This window comes from Pygocentrus nattereri, chromosome 9 (genome assembly GCF_015220715.1).
Source record: "Pygocentrus nattereri isolate fPygNat1 chromosome 9, fPygNat1.pri, whole genome shotgun sequence".
NCBI classification, from domain to species: Eukaryota; Metazoa; Chordata; class Actinopteri; order Characiformes; family Serrasalmidae; genus Pygocentrus; species Pygocentrus nattereri.
In genome coordinates, this window is record NC_051219.1 from 14,565,427 (window position 1) to 14,578,058 (window position 12,632).

The following is a 12,632-nucleotide window of genomic DNA, read 5'->3' on the forward strand; positions in this document are numbered from 1 at the left end:
AGATAAGTCATGGCAGATTTTAGCCATAATTATTATTTTTAACAAGAAGTGATTTATAGACTGATAATGTGCAATTTATTATACCTACAGCAAGAATGACCAAAGTTAACCTACAAGTTCCTGACCAGGAAACAAACATTATTTTCTCCTGTTTAAGAAGGCTTCTCTGTGGTGTTACTTTGTTACTTGCCGTACTGAAACGGGTTACTAAAGAAAATTGCAGTGAATATGGCTTCAGAAGGTCTTCAGCTTCAAGTTCCGGTTATGCACAGCCTCATGGCACCGGTCACCTGTCTTTACACACTAAAAACGTTCTCAGGGGGTTCCCAAGTGGTGCAACCGTCTAAGCGTTGGCCCTATCATCAGGAGATCGCGAGTTCGATCCCTGGTGATGCTACAGCCATCCGTAGCCGGGAGCCCAAGAGAGCACAATTGGCCTCGCTCTCTTTCGGTAGGTAGGATGGCCCCCCCTTCTCCTCCCATCACTCAGCGCGATACTAGTCAGCGCAGGTGTCTGTTAGCTGATGTAACAGATCTGGCGGCTGGCACTTTCCTCCGAGCGCGTTCAGCTGTCCCGTGGCGTTGCATGAGCGGCAGTTCGAAAAGAAGCGGTCTCTGAGGAAGCCTGTGCAAGCCTTCACCCTCCTAGCACTGGTAGCATCGTGTGATTGGGGGAGTCCTCACTAGCAGGTGGAATTGGAGACAACTAAATTGGGGAGAAAATCGGGTGAAAATAAATACATAAATAAATAAATAAAAACGTGTTCAGATAGTGGGCTCGTGACACACAACGTGTGTGGTACACAATTCCCATATTGGTAATTCCTTAATAAATATTCTTCTTGTAGAAAACACATTTTCTTTTTATTTTACTATTTTCATTTTAAAATGTATTTATTATTATAAAAATAAGTAATAATATCTTGTTGTTATTAATGATTGTGTAAATATTCTTTATTTAATTATTTAGTTATTTGGAAAGTGACTTTCATTTGCCTGCTGGCAGACCTAATAAGCCCTGCTCCAGGCCACGATTATTAATATGGCTAGGGTAACAATCAGATGATGCTGAATTGCATATGATTTTACAAGCCAACTCTTATACAGTGTGGTGTGACTGTTGGGCCTGGCCGATATCTATCTAAAAGCAGTTAGCACAAAAATGTCTAGTTAAAAAAAATTGGGATTATCGATATCGCATGAACCTGCCCTGTGAACTTCACCCTCGTTCATGAAACAAATACACATGCTCTGCTTCAGCTTTCACCTTGCTTCTTTGTATATTTGGTCCATATGCTTTTTTTTGAACATTAACTTTTTTTAATGAAAATCTGAAACCACATAATATTGAGTAACCCAATAATTTAGAAAACCTTTACTTCACCTTTGTTATAAGGGATGTTACTGCAAACACATTCACAAGCATTCACAAGCCTTTTCTGGTTGTAGATAACTTCAGTATCATGGCCACTTGCATGTTTATTCTGGATTATCTGTTTAGCTGCAGCTATTTTCAGGGTTTTTTTCTGCAGGGATTCTTATTGCGAAGCCTTCTTTCTTTGTGTTGATGCTTAGTTCAGGAAGAGAGCGTCACATTTATCATTAGAAGATGTTCGAAGTAGCGAGGCTGAGGGCAAAAGAAGAAATATTCTATGTGTGAAGCAAAGTTGGAGTCCAGTACAGACTTAAATAAAGCTGAACGTTTTGTATGGAAACAGCTGTGTCTTATTTTATAGTGTCAAACACTACAGTATTTACAAGCTGTTTAAAAGTAAATTAGTGTTCTCATGTTGTCTCTCTGATATTTCCTGATCATCGCCTTTTGCACATCGCCATTAGGGGACTTATCTGTCATCGACAATATCCAATTACTTTGTCCTATCGTGCAGGCCTAGTAATTAGTGAGAATGCCCTCAGGAACTGCCGCATATAAAACCCAATTAGTAATTAAGACAAATCTTTTTGGTACTGTAGTGTTTACACCCTGTTCTTTTATAAGAACCAGCCTCATCTAAAACTGTAAATCTGCTCAATAATCTGCCCCTTTCATGTGCCTGTGCTCATCCATGGATTACATTGAATTCCTGTTAGGGGCTTTTGAGTGTGGTCAGGAGCCTCAGGGTTGCCATGTATCTTTTGAATCTGTGAGCTCTGTGTCTGCAGCTCACTGAAGGCCTGATAACAGGCTTCAGAAGATGGAAGATGGAAGGCTGATTAGCAAGGGAAGCGGGGCTTCTGAAGACGTGGAGAGGATAAAAAACACTATCTTAGCCTACAGCCTCCCATCTCCACACAGTAGAGAAAGGCAGTTCCGCTATATCAGATAGAGTTGAGTAACCATGCACAGTTGGCCCCATGTGAAGACAGCCACTTCTGTGGTATCCCTCCACACATCTGTCATGGCACCAAGGCTTTGTGCTGAGGGGATTAGCATGCCTAGGATGACCCACATCTCCATGACCAGACTGGGCCTGGATGCAGGAGTTTGATGTGGGAAACGTTCCAAGTGCTGGCTAGTGGTGTAAGTCTGACAATAATTTGGTTTGTTTATGATTCTTCAGGAGATGCCTGAATGCATCATGAAAACTCAAAACGATTCAGAAGTATAGACAATATATGAAGCTTTTATGAAGTTTGTGAATAACCAGAGAATTTTATTTCAAGCAAAAATGTGCATACATATCAACAATACTAACAATGCAAAATCAATGCAGTTGAATTCGCACCTTCAGCTTGATGGATCACGATGCATTAATGCGTTTTATGTCCCAGCTTGCGAAGGTGCTGGTTTTAATTAAGTGCTGTGCACTGCAACTGGTGCGTCCCTCGGCAGCCACCTATGTGGCACAGGCTCAGGGCTCTGCCACTCACTGGGGGTTATGTGGTTTCCCGCAGCTCCTGGCCTCAGAGCTGGAGAAGGCTGCAAAAATTTGAGCGCCCCAGCACAGCTGCCATTAATCTTATTTGTTAGTGAGGTGAATGATAGATGTGGTTTTCCATGCTTTACCATGCCCAAGTTGAAATGCAGGAGTGTGCTCATGGTTCCACAGTTCCAGCAGCACCCTCTGCATGGTGTCTTCAGCTTCAATGCTTTCTCCTCCATCAAAACATGAGAGCTTTGAGAATCTCTAATGCAGTAGCCTGATGGAAATGGCACATAACTATGTGCTGAAAAACACTTCGCTAGCAATAAGCAGCTGTGTAGCTTCATTTTTGTCTCTTATCATTTGTTTATAAGTCGTGTTAGTGGTTTGTGTGGTCTAAACTCATATTACAGCCCTTTCATTACACAAACTTGGGGTACATTTTTGTCTGACAGGAAACACGGCAAGAGACTGATGTAGCAAATGAAATGCGATCACTGGAGATGCATTTAAGAACCATGGAAGTGCTAGGTGTGAACGGCGACACATTTTGCTGTCCACTTATGATCAGATCACTTGAGACGCATGTTAATACCAAGTGTGAATAGGGCCTGTGTTTCATGTGCATCAGAATCAGATAGTGATTCTATTAATGTTCATTTCTGACAGCTTTTTTTTAAAGTGATAGTTGTGAAAAATCACATTTACTCAGTTTCCCTTAAACTTAAATGTAGTTGAAGACCAAGACCAATATTTATTTTCCTGAAAATAACCTAGAATATCAGTCCTATTTTTAATGGGCTTCATAATTTTTGGATTTGACTTACCAGTCCTGCCTACTTTTAGGAGAATGTGACCTGTTAATGGTGTCTGTACCCTCAGTGTCTGTTTGTTTTACAGTATTTATTACATGAATGTGATGTAATTAATCCCTTCATATCCTAGGCTTATAGTATCCTAAGGCTTATTATTCTGTAACTATATGGACTACAGTGCAGACTGACTTTAATTTTAATGAACAAACCTGTGCATTCAGGTTGCTATATCCTCCCTGCTCCTCCATTATCATTGTTCCCTATGCTACGAAGGAGCTTGCCTGCTTATCACATCCATCAATTCAAGCCATAGCTGTTTGTTATTGTGAGGCTTCTTGAGGAGACTACTCAGGGCTGAGCAGTGGTCCAGATGTGGAGGCCATGCCTCATTAAGGTACCCCAATGTAAATGAAGCCCCCATCTGTGAGACTGGTACTGTCCTATACACACCCCTGGGGCAAAGCCCTCACTGGGATCAGTCCAAACAGTCTGTTGTTTTATCACATACCTGCTCTTTTTCTGTGCTGGTACATTATTCCTGTTCATAATAAAATAAACTTTATGAGTTTGGGGTTTGAGTTTTTCATCTGAAAAAGATGTTGTGTAGTAAAGCAGTAATGTGTTATCAAATAGTGATAGGGCACTTTTCTCCTCACAGTGTTGTATAATTCCTTACTCTGCCAAGTGGCAGAACTATTGTCATTCCACAAACTGCTTGATTCAAGTATTGTAAAGTCCACCATTACTCCTGTGGTATGCAAAAAAAAAAAGAATTGCAATGGGTACAGCCTCAAACAGTGTTTCCCATAGGTCTGAAATAAACCTGGGGTAGCATTGTAGGATAAGTTAATATATATGGATATGCAGACTCATCTCAATATTTATTTTTGCTCATTGGAATATTTCAATAGAGCATGTATTGTGTTGAATAAAAAAATGTATTATCTTGTAAATTTACATTTTTACATTTTTTAAAATTTGTGACCATATTCTGCAGGCATGATAAGCATTTGTCAAGGGCACCAGAATGCCCTGTATCTTGTACTTGCGGACCTCTGCCCCTGGTTTTGCTCTTCAGTCCAAAGGACCTTAAAATCATCTTCCTTGTTTGTGGAAGCATTGCAGTCAGTAGCATTGCGGCAGAGATGTCTTCACTCGTCTTTTCCAGACGGGGCTCTGGGAAATGGCCTGTTGTACGAGGAAAGCCCTGTCCATTCTCTGGTGTACCGTTTCCTATCTGCTCAGGTGCCAGAAGGCCTAAAAGTGTTCCAGCAGGCCAAGAAAGCATGCCCAAGCACCCCCCACCCCTCCACACTACTTGCCCCCTCATCTATTTTTAGCCATCTTCCTCTCCCACACTGGTTGTGGTGTTTGCTGAGTGTGTGGTGTTGTGACAGGGCCCCGCATGGGAGCCTTAATGATACAGTGTCTCCATCGCCCGCCCCGTATTCAGATAGAGATTGTTTAAACAGTATCCTGAGCCGGGGACGGGTCCCATGACAACTCTGCAAATATTTACCCGCCACGCAGTGCAATAGGCTTTTTTCTGCAGGCTACCTTTTCAGTGTCTCTCTTACACTCCCTCTTTTATTGTTGTTGTTGCCTCATCTTGGCATCTTTTCTTGGGTTTTGTTTTCCGCCAGAGCGCTCAAATAAAAGAGCGGGGAAGAAGTTTAGATAGAGAGGAGAGAGCTATGTTTTGTTTTGACCTGTCAGTCTCTGCATCAAGAGCATAACAAGTTCTGGGATCATTAAGAGCTGAACACGAAGGGAATGTTCTAGCAGTACGGGGAAGTTTAAGTTCAGACAAGGTCTCAACGTGGAGGAGCAGGTGCGTAAAACCACTGGCTCTGGCATTGTCTCTCTCTTGCAAGTTTCATTGCAACTTCTCAGATGAATTTTTGTCTTATGAATATTATCTAGGGTTTTACAACGTGATTCCTTAATTGTCATTGCAACATCTAATTTTGCAGTAAGGATTTCTCAGAAGTGTGCAATGATCCTCTTTCCAATCACTGAACATTTTCTTGTGTGCTTTGAGCATCTTGGCCAATCACAAATCTGCTTTGACTGTTTTGAATGAATTAAGGCATTCACATTATCAAAAAACAAAACATATATAATGCAGGCCAGACTGTAACAAAGTCACATCTATAATGTGATTTTGATATATTGTAAGGTTTATATTGCAAATGTAATATATAGTATGATATTTTGTCCATATAATGGCCTAAGCAAAACACTGAACTAGCTTAATTTACTGTCTACACCTTTTCTCTTACTAGAGTCATAATTATCTGCATTGGGAATGCTTTATGTAGGTAAATGTTTGAACACTTTTTTTTCAAAATACATCACAAAAAAATACTAAAATAACGAAATGTAACGTTTTATACAGCCCTTGAACTTTATAGTTTTATCAGTGGGCCATTGTAAATTGAGAATAGGTCTGTAAAATTGCATTGGTAGCCTGTAGCCATGAAGTCACTTCAGTCTGCCGTGTATGTGCTGTCAGTGAAGTTCTATCTTCAGAATAAATGTTAGTTGTATAGGCCTGCTGGTGCTGTACATAAAATAAAGTATAATGCCCTACTGAAACTCATGGCTTGACAGTATAATCTGTCTGCGTCACACACTAAATTACCCTTCAAGGCCTAGGTTTAAGCTATGCCAAGCATCAGCCGTGCAAAGAAATTATTAATGCTATCCTACTTTTCCAGAGAACATTAGCCTTTATATGACAAACGGTGGGCAAGAAATTCCTTTGAGTTTCAAAAACTGCAGTCAGTTATGGTCTTATAGGCCCTTTGAACACAAAACCATAGACTGGACTACACTTTGATTTGAAACTGACCTGAAACTGTGTAATTGATAGAGAAAAAACTAGCATTTCGTTGTTTTATGTGATGTAGAAGCATAAAATTCATCAATACTAGCTTTCTTGGTTTGTGTCACTGTCTCCAATAGATGATGGAAAGATCTTCCATGGAAGTGGAGTTGGCGATCCGTTTGGGCCTCGCTGCTTTGAAGGGGATATCATGGGCTGTGGGATCATGTTCCCACGTGACTATGAAGGTAAGATCCCTCCCAGACTTCATGTTTAATATGGGGCTGTTGAGGTATTTTTTTTTATCTACTTAACTGAACGATTACAAACCATGCCTTATAAAGATTCCATAGATACAAAAAAATACATAATAAAATACAAATAAAATACATTCCATAGATACATAAAAAACCTTTCAAAGATTCTGTAGAGAAACTAGAGACTTTAAAGATACATAAAGTATACATAAAAGGTATAAAAACCATGGCAAACCCTGTGTCAGTCAGACTATTCCTCTTAATAAGACAGCAGTAGTAGAATTTAGAAACATGATTTTGAAAATATTATTTATTCTGCAGACTGACAACTAATTATTGACAGATCACTAAGAAAGTAAATTTGAATCTTTTTCAATTGAGTTATCAAGTGTAACTGATCATAACAGTCTTGGTTTAATAGTGTGCTTACCTTATCTAGTATGGAGATCTTATAGTTGAAGGTAATTCAACTGTTTGAATGAAACATGCTGCAGAGATATGCCAGTGTGCTGGCTATAGCTGATGAGGGTTGTTAAATTGTGGCAATTTTCCAGTTTCTTAGTAATTCATGGTCAGTGTGCAGATCACCATTCTGAGCCTTCCAATTGTTATCCATTTTAGCATTTCTGTGTAAAGTATTCATGTAGTCTGTGTTTAATTGTGTTCAGTTGGTATATTCTTTCTCTTTCAGATGAAGTTGATGATGGGGAAGCAGCGGATGACCGCCCCAAGCCGGGTCGTGTACAGAACTTTCTGTACTTGTATGATGAGGACGAGGAGGAAGAGGGAGATGACGCAGATCAGGAGCAGGAAGGCAGGAAAGTTATGGTAAGCGGTTCTGACGTTCATGCTGACTCCAGTCCTTGGCCTACACATGAGCTAGGACAATATAAAAAGGTCACAGTACAATAATCATAAGCCCTTTCTGAGCTTGATTAGTTTTACCTGGGGAAGTAGTGTAATTTTGGTAATTACTGATGAGATCGGTGACGTTTATCCAGTACGAACTTGCAATGGCTGTAAATTCTGCAAGTCTGATTAATAATTGTAGGGCGAATGGAATAACAATCATTCTGTAATAACAATCCAGTTCTAATTGACTTAGTGATTTTGTAATAACAAAACCTACTAATAGACGTGCTGTATTGTGATGCGGTCATGTAACGCCGATGTGAATATTCAGACTGTACACAGACACTTTGTCCCGTACAAATTGGCAAGTCAAAGCCCACAAATTACCTTACATTTATATCTACAGAATTTAGCAGATGCTCTTATCCAGAGCAATTTACAAGAAGAGCTTTGTCTTTCTAGGGAAAGTATATTTGCTAGTTACCAATAGGTTAGAGAGAAAGCTAGTCCTGAGCTCAGGTACTGCTAGAAACAAAAAGTCACTGTTGATACCCAGAGAAAAAGGAACAGTTCAACACAGAACTCTGTGCAATACAATACATAAGTGCAGTACAAACATTACAATCAATACTTATTTCAGTTCTCATTTAAGTGCTTTATAAAGAGATATGTCTTCAGTCTGCGTTTGAAGACAACAAGAGACTCTGCTATTCAATACAGCCAGTGGGAGTTCATTCCACCACCGGGTGCCAGTACAGAGAACAGTCTTGATGCTTAATCCATTTATTAACTATATACTTGTATATATTACTTACAACCCCAATTCCAGTGAAGTTGGGATGTTGTGTAAAACATAAATAAAAACAGAATATGATGATTTGCAAATCCTTTTCAATCTATATTTAATTAAATACACTACAAAGACAAGATATTTAATGTTCAAACGGATAAACTTTGTTTTTTGCAAATATTCACTCATTTTGAATTTGGTGCCTGCAACACGTTCCAAAGAAGTTGGGACAGGGACAACAAAAGACTGGGAAAGTTGAGGAATGCTCAAAAAACACCTGTTTGGAACATTTCACAGGTGAACAGGTTAATTGGGTTAAAAGGGAGCATTCCTGAAAGGCTCAGTCATTCACAAGCAAGGATGGGGCAAGTTTCACCACTTAGTCCAACAATTTAAGAACAACGTTTCTCAACGTGCAATTGCAAGGAATTTAGGGATTTCATCATCTACAGTCCATAATATCATCAAAAGATTCAGAGAATCTGGAGAAATCTCTGCAAGTAAGCAGCAAGGCACAAAACCAACATTGAATGCCCGTGACCTTCAATCCCTCAGGCGGCACTGCATTAAAAACCCACATCATTCTGTAATGGATATTACCACATGGGCTCAGGAAGACTTCAGAAAACCACTGAACACAGTTGTTGCTCCATCTACAAGTGCAAGTTAAAACACTGCCATGCAAAGTGAAAGCCACATATCAACAACACCCAGAAACGCCGCCAGCTTCTCTGAGCTCATCTGAGGTAAAGTGGAAAAGTGTCCTGTGGTCTGACGAGGCCACATTTCAAATTGTTTTTGGAAATCATGGACGTCGTGTCCTCCGGGCCAAAGAGGAAAAGGACTGTCCGGATTGTTATCAGCACAAAGTCCAAAAGCCAGCATCTCTGATGGTGTGGGGGTGTGTTAGTGCCCATGGCATGGGTAACTTGCACATCTGTGAAGGCACCATTAATGCTGAAAGGTACATGCAGGTTTTGGAGCAACATATGGTGCCAAGCAACGTCTTTTTCAGGGACGTCCTGCTTATTTCAGCAAGACAATGCCAAGCCACATTCTGCACGTGTTACAACAGCGTGGCTTCATAGTAAAAGAGTGTGGGTACTAGACTGGCCTGCCTGCAGTCCAGACCTGTCTCCCATTGAAAATGTGTGGCGCATTATGAAGCGCAAAATACGATAACGGAGACCCCGGACTGTTGAACAACTGAAGTTATACATCAAGCAAGAATGGGAAAGAATTCCACCTACAAAGCTTCAACAATTAGTGTCCTCAGTTCCCAAACGCTTACTGAGTGTTGTTAAAAGGAAAGGTGGTGTAACACAGTGGTAAACATGACCCTGTCCCAACTTCTTTGGAACGTGTTGCAGGCATCAAATTCAAAATGAGTGAATATTTGCAAAAAACAATAAAGTTTATCCGTTTGAACATTAAATATCTTATCTTTGTAGTGTATTCAATTAAAAATAGGTTGAAAAGGATTTGCAAATCATCATATTCTGTTTTTATTCATGTTTTCCAACTTCATTGGAATTGGGGTTGTATATATGAAGTAATGTATCTTAATGGAGTTGTTTTTATGTCTAGCTCATATATTTTATTGATGCATTTTATAAATAAGTTATAGTTTTAATGCCATTTTTGTTTAATATAGTGAATTAATGAATTACCCGTTAATTATTTGTTTATTCCTAACTAAATGTCATTTACTGGCAAGCTGGTAAACTGCTTCTTTGTCTTGCCTGTCTCAAGTACACACAGCCACGCCCATTCAAAGACCTGAAGGCAAATGCTTCTTTTAAAACATTTGCCTTAGATTTGTTGCTGTAGCCGTTGGCCTTTTGACAGAGATCCCTGTGTTTTTAGCTTTTGATGCCTGTGTGTGACCCAGACCCTTTATTATCATGGGCAGTGGTGTAATCATACGTATTTCTTTTCTACAACAACTGCTCCCTGACAGGCATTCATTTGTCACTGCAAAACCTCAAAGCCTTAATTTGACAGCTACATAAATTAATCGTCATGGTCTTTGTTAGATGCAGCTTCAAATTTAGGTTGGAGTTGGTTGCACACAAATTTGTTTAAGTCAGCAGTGTTTTCCTGTAGCAAAGGGCAGAGTTTTATGTGCCAGTTCTGTGCATGCGCTCTCTGAGTGCTTTTCATTTCCATGGGTGTGAAAATTGAGCAGTGCCTGTGTCTTATTCATGGGGGATTTTGGTATTGAGTTAACACAAACACTTGACCACAGAGTCTTTCAGCTTTGCCTACTGGGAAAGGGTTATCACGTACCTTGCCACACTTTCACAAGAATATTGGTTGGTGCACTAGATTTGCCAGTGCGTTGCTGCTTGATGGTAAAAATAGCACTCTGTTTAGAACATTTACACATTTATTTAATAATCTAGCTTGTTTGCTTGGTCTGTCTAGTATGTTTCATGTTAATATAATTTATTGTATTTTTATCATCATTGTGATGAGTTTCTGCCTTAAACACATTCTAAAGAGTTGTGATAACAGAACGGATCAAATTTCTTATGCAGATCTCCAGTAGAGAGTGACATTAAGTTAAGTGATACTTTTTTGATCCCACAACCGGGGAAATTCCACCTCCGCATTTACCCCATCCGTGAAGTGAAACACCACATACACACTAGTGAATACACACACACTAGGGGGCAGTGAGCACATCCTTGCACGGAGCGGTGGGCAGCCCTTTCCACGGCGCCCGGGGAGCAGTTGGGGGTAAGGTGTCTTGCTCAAGTACACCTCAGTCATGGACTGTCGGCCCTGGGGATCAAACCGGCAACCTTCCAGTCACAGGGCCAGATCCCTAACCTCCAGCCCCCAAAGAGCTCTGTTTAAGAGCAGAGCATTTTATAAATGCTGTGAAGATACAAGATGTGCAGCATCTGAAACTATGGATACTGGAAGCCTGTGCTGGCATTTCTTCTCCAGTGTTGCTATCAGTGTGTGAAGAGTGGGAGAAGAGGGTTGCATTGACAATCCAACACAATGGGCAGCACTTTGAACACATTTTATAAGTGGTCAGAAAGAAGTAAATAACTCATGAAAGAAAATACGTTAAAACCAAGCACACCATTGTTTTTCTTGTGAAATTCTCAATAAGTTTCATGCGTCACATGACCCTCTTCCCATTGAAAAAACTAAAGTTGGATCCAAAATGGCCGACTTCAAAATGGCATTTTGAAGCCATGGTCACCACCCAGCTTGAAAAGTTTTCCCCCTCCCACAAACTAATGTGCCACAAACAGGAAGTTAATATCACCAACCATTCCCATTTTATTTGGGTGTATCCATATAAATGGCCCACCCTGCAGAAGTTTATTTTAGTTTATTTTGCTGAATAAAATAATAAACAATGGCCTGTTCGGGTCTTAGCAAAATGTTAATCATGAAGTCAAACGTAATAAAGTGTTCTCTGGCCCACAGAATTATTGAGATTGTTTAATATGATCCTTTTAGTGGTTGAGTTTGACACTCAAAGTACATACATGTTCACAACTGAAAGCTTTCTGTTACTACTAGTCTGTAAGACTTCAAACTGGTCGACTACTCTTTCTGCACTGTGTTGTGTAAAACATGTTAAGTAGTTATGGCAAGTGTTACAACAAACTTGCATCAGCATAAGGATTTTAAGGTGTTTCATACATATTTGTGTTTGTAAGCCTATAGAAGAAAAAAACTGTTGGGGGAATGCTGACTCTTATTCTTACACCATAACAATTAGTGCTACAATGGATATTCATAGACTTACTAATTAAAATATTTGAAAACATTAAAGCCATTGGGAAACAAACATTTATGATATTTCATAACAATGTTTTGAAGAAATGTCAGCTCTGCCTTCTGGAAACAAACCTTTGTGTATCAAGCTAAATGCTAGCTGGTCACAGTAGGCGGTCTGCACAATGTCACAAGCCCTAAAAGCAAGATCCAGTGTCAACTGTAGTTGCAAGACACTTTGTTTGATGTTATCAGCACATCATTTCCTGGTGAGTACTGAGTCAAGGCAGTGCTCACTAGGAAATGGCAGGTCAGCTTTATGTTGTAGCAATGTTTTTACACTGACCCAAAGAAATGCCTACTCCTGCTTACCAGCTCTTGGTCTCACTGTTTGACAAAACTGGTCAGATGCTCTGGCGACCATTAAAAGAAGCATGCAAGAGCTCCGTACTACTGATTTAGAGCTAGCGCTGTCGCCTCACA

The 12,632-nt window shown here is 40.0% G+C and overlaps 1 protein-coding gene across 1 annotated transcript in view; it reads left to right on the forward strand.

Moving 5' to 3' along the window:
* Positions 1-12,632, forward strand: part of spryd3 (SPRY domain containing 3) — a 51,519-nt gene that overhangs the window by 36,360 nt on the left and 2,527 nt on the right. Inside the window, exons 9-10 of the mRNA XM_017707920.2 lie at positions 6,647-6,754; positions 7,455-7,591. Coding sequence (XP_017563409.1) covers positions 6,647-6,754; positions 7,455-7,591 — 245 coding nt within the window. The remainder of the gene's footprint in view (positions 1-6,646; positions 6,755-7,454; positions 7,592-12,632) is intronic.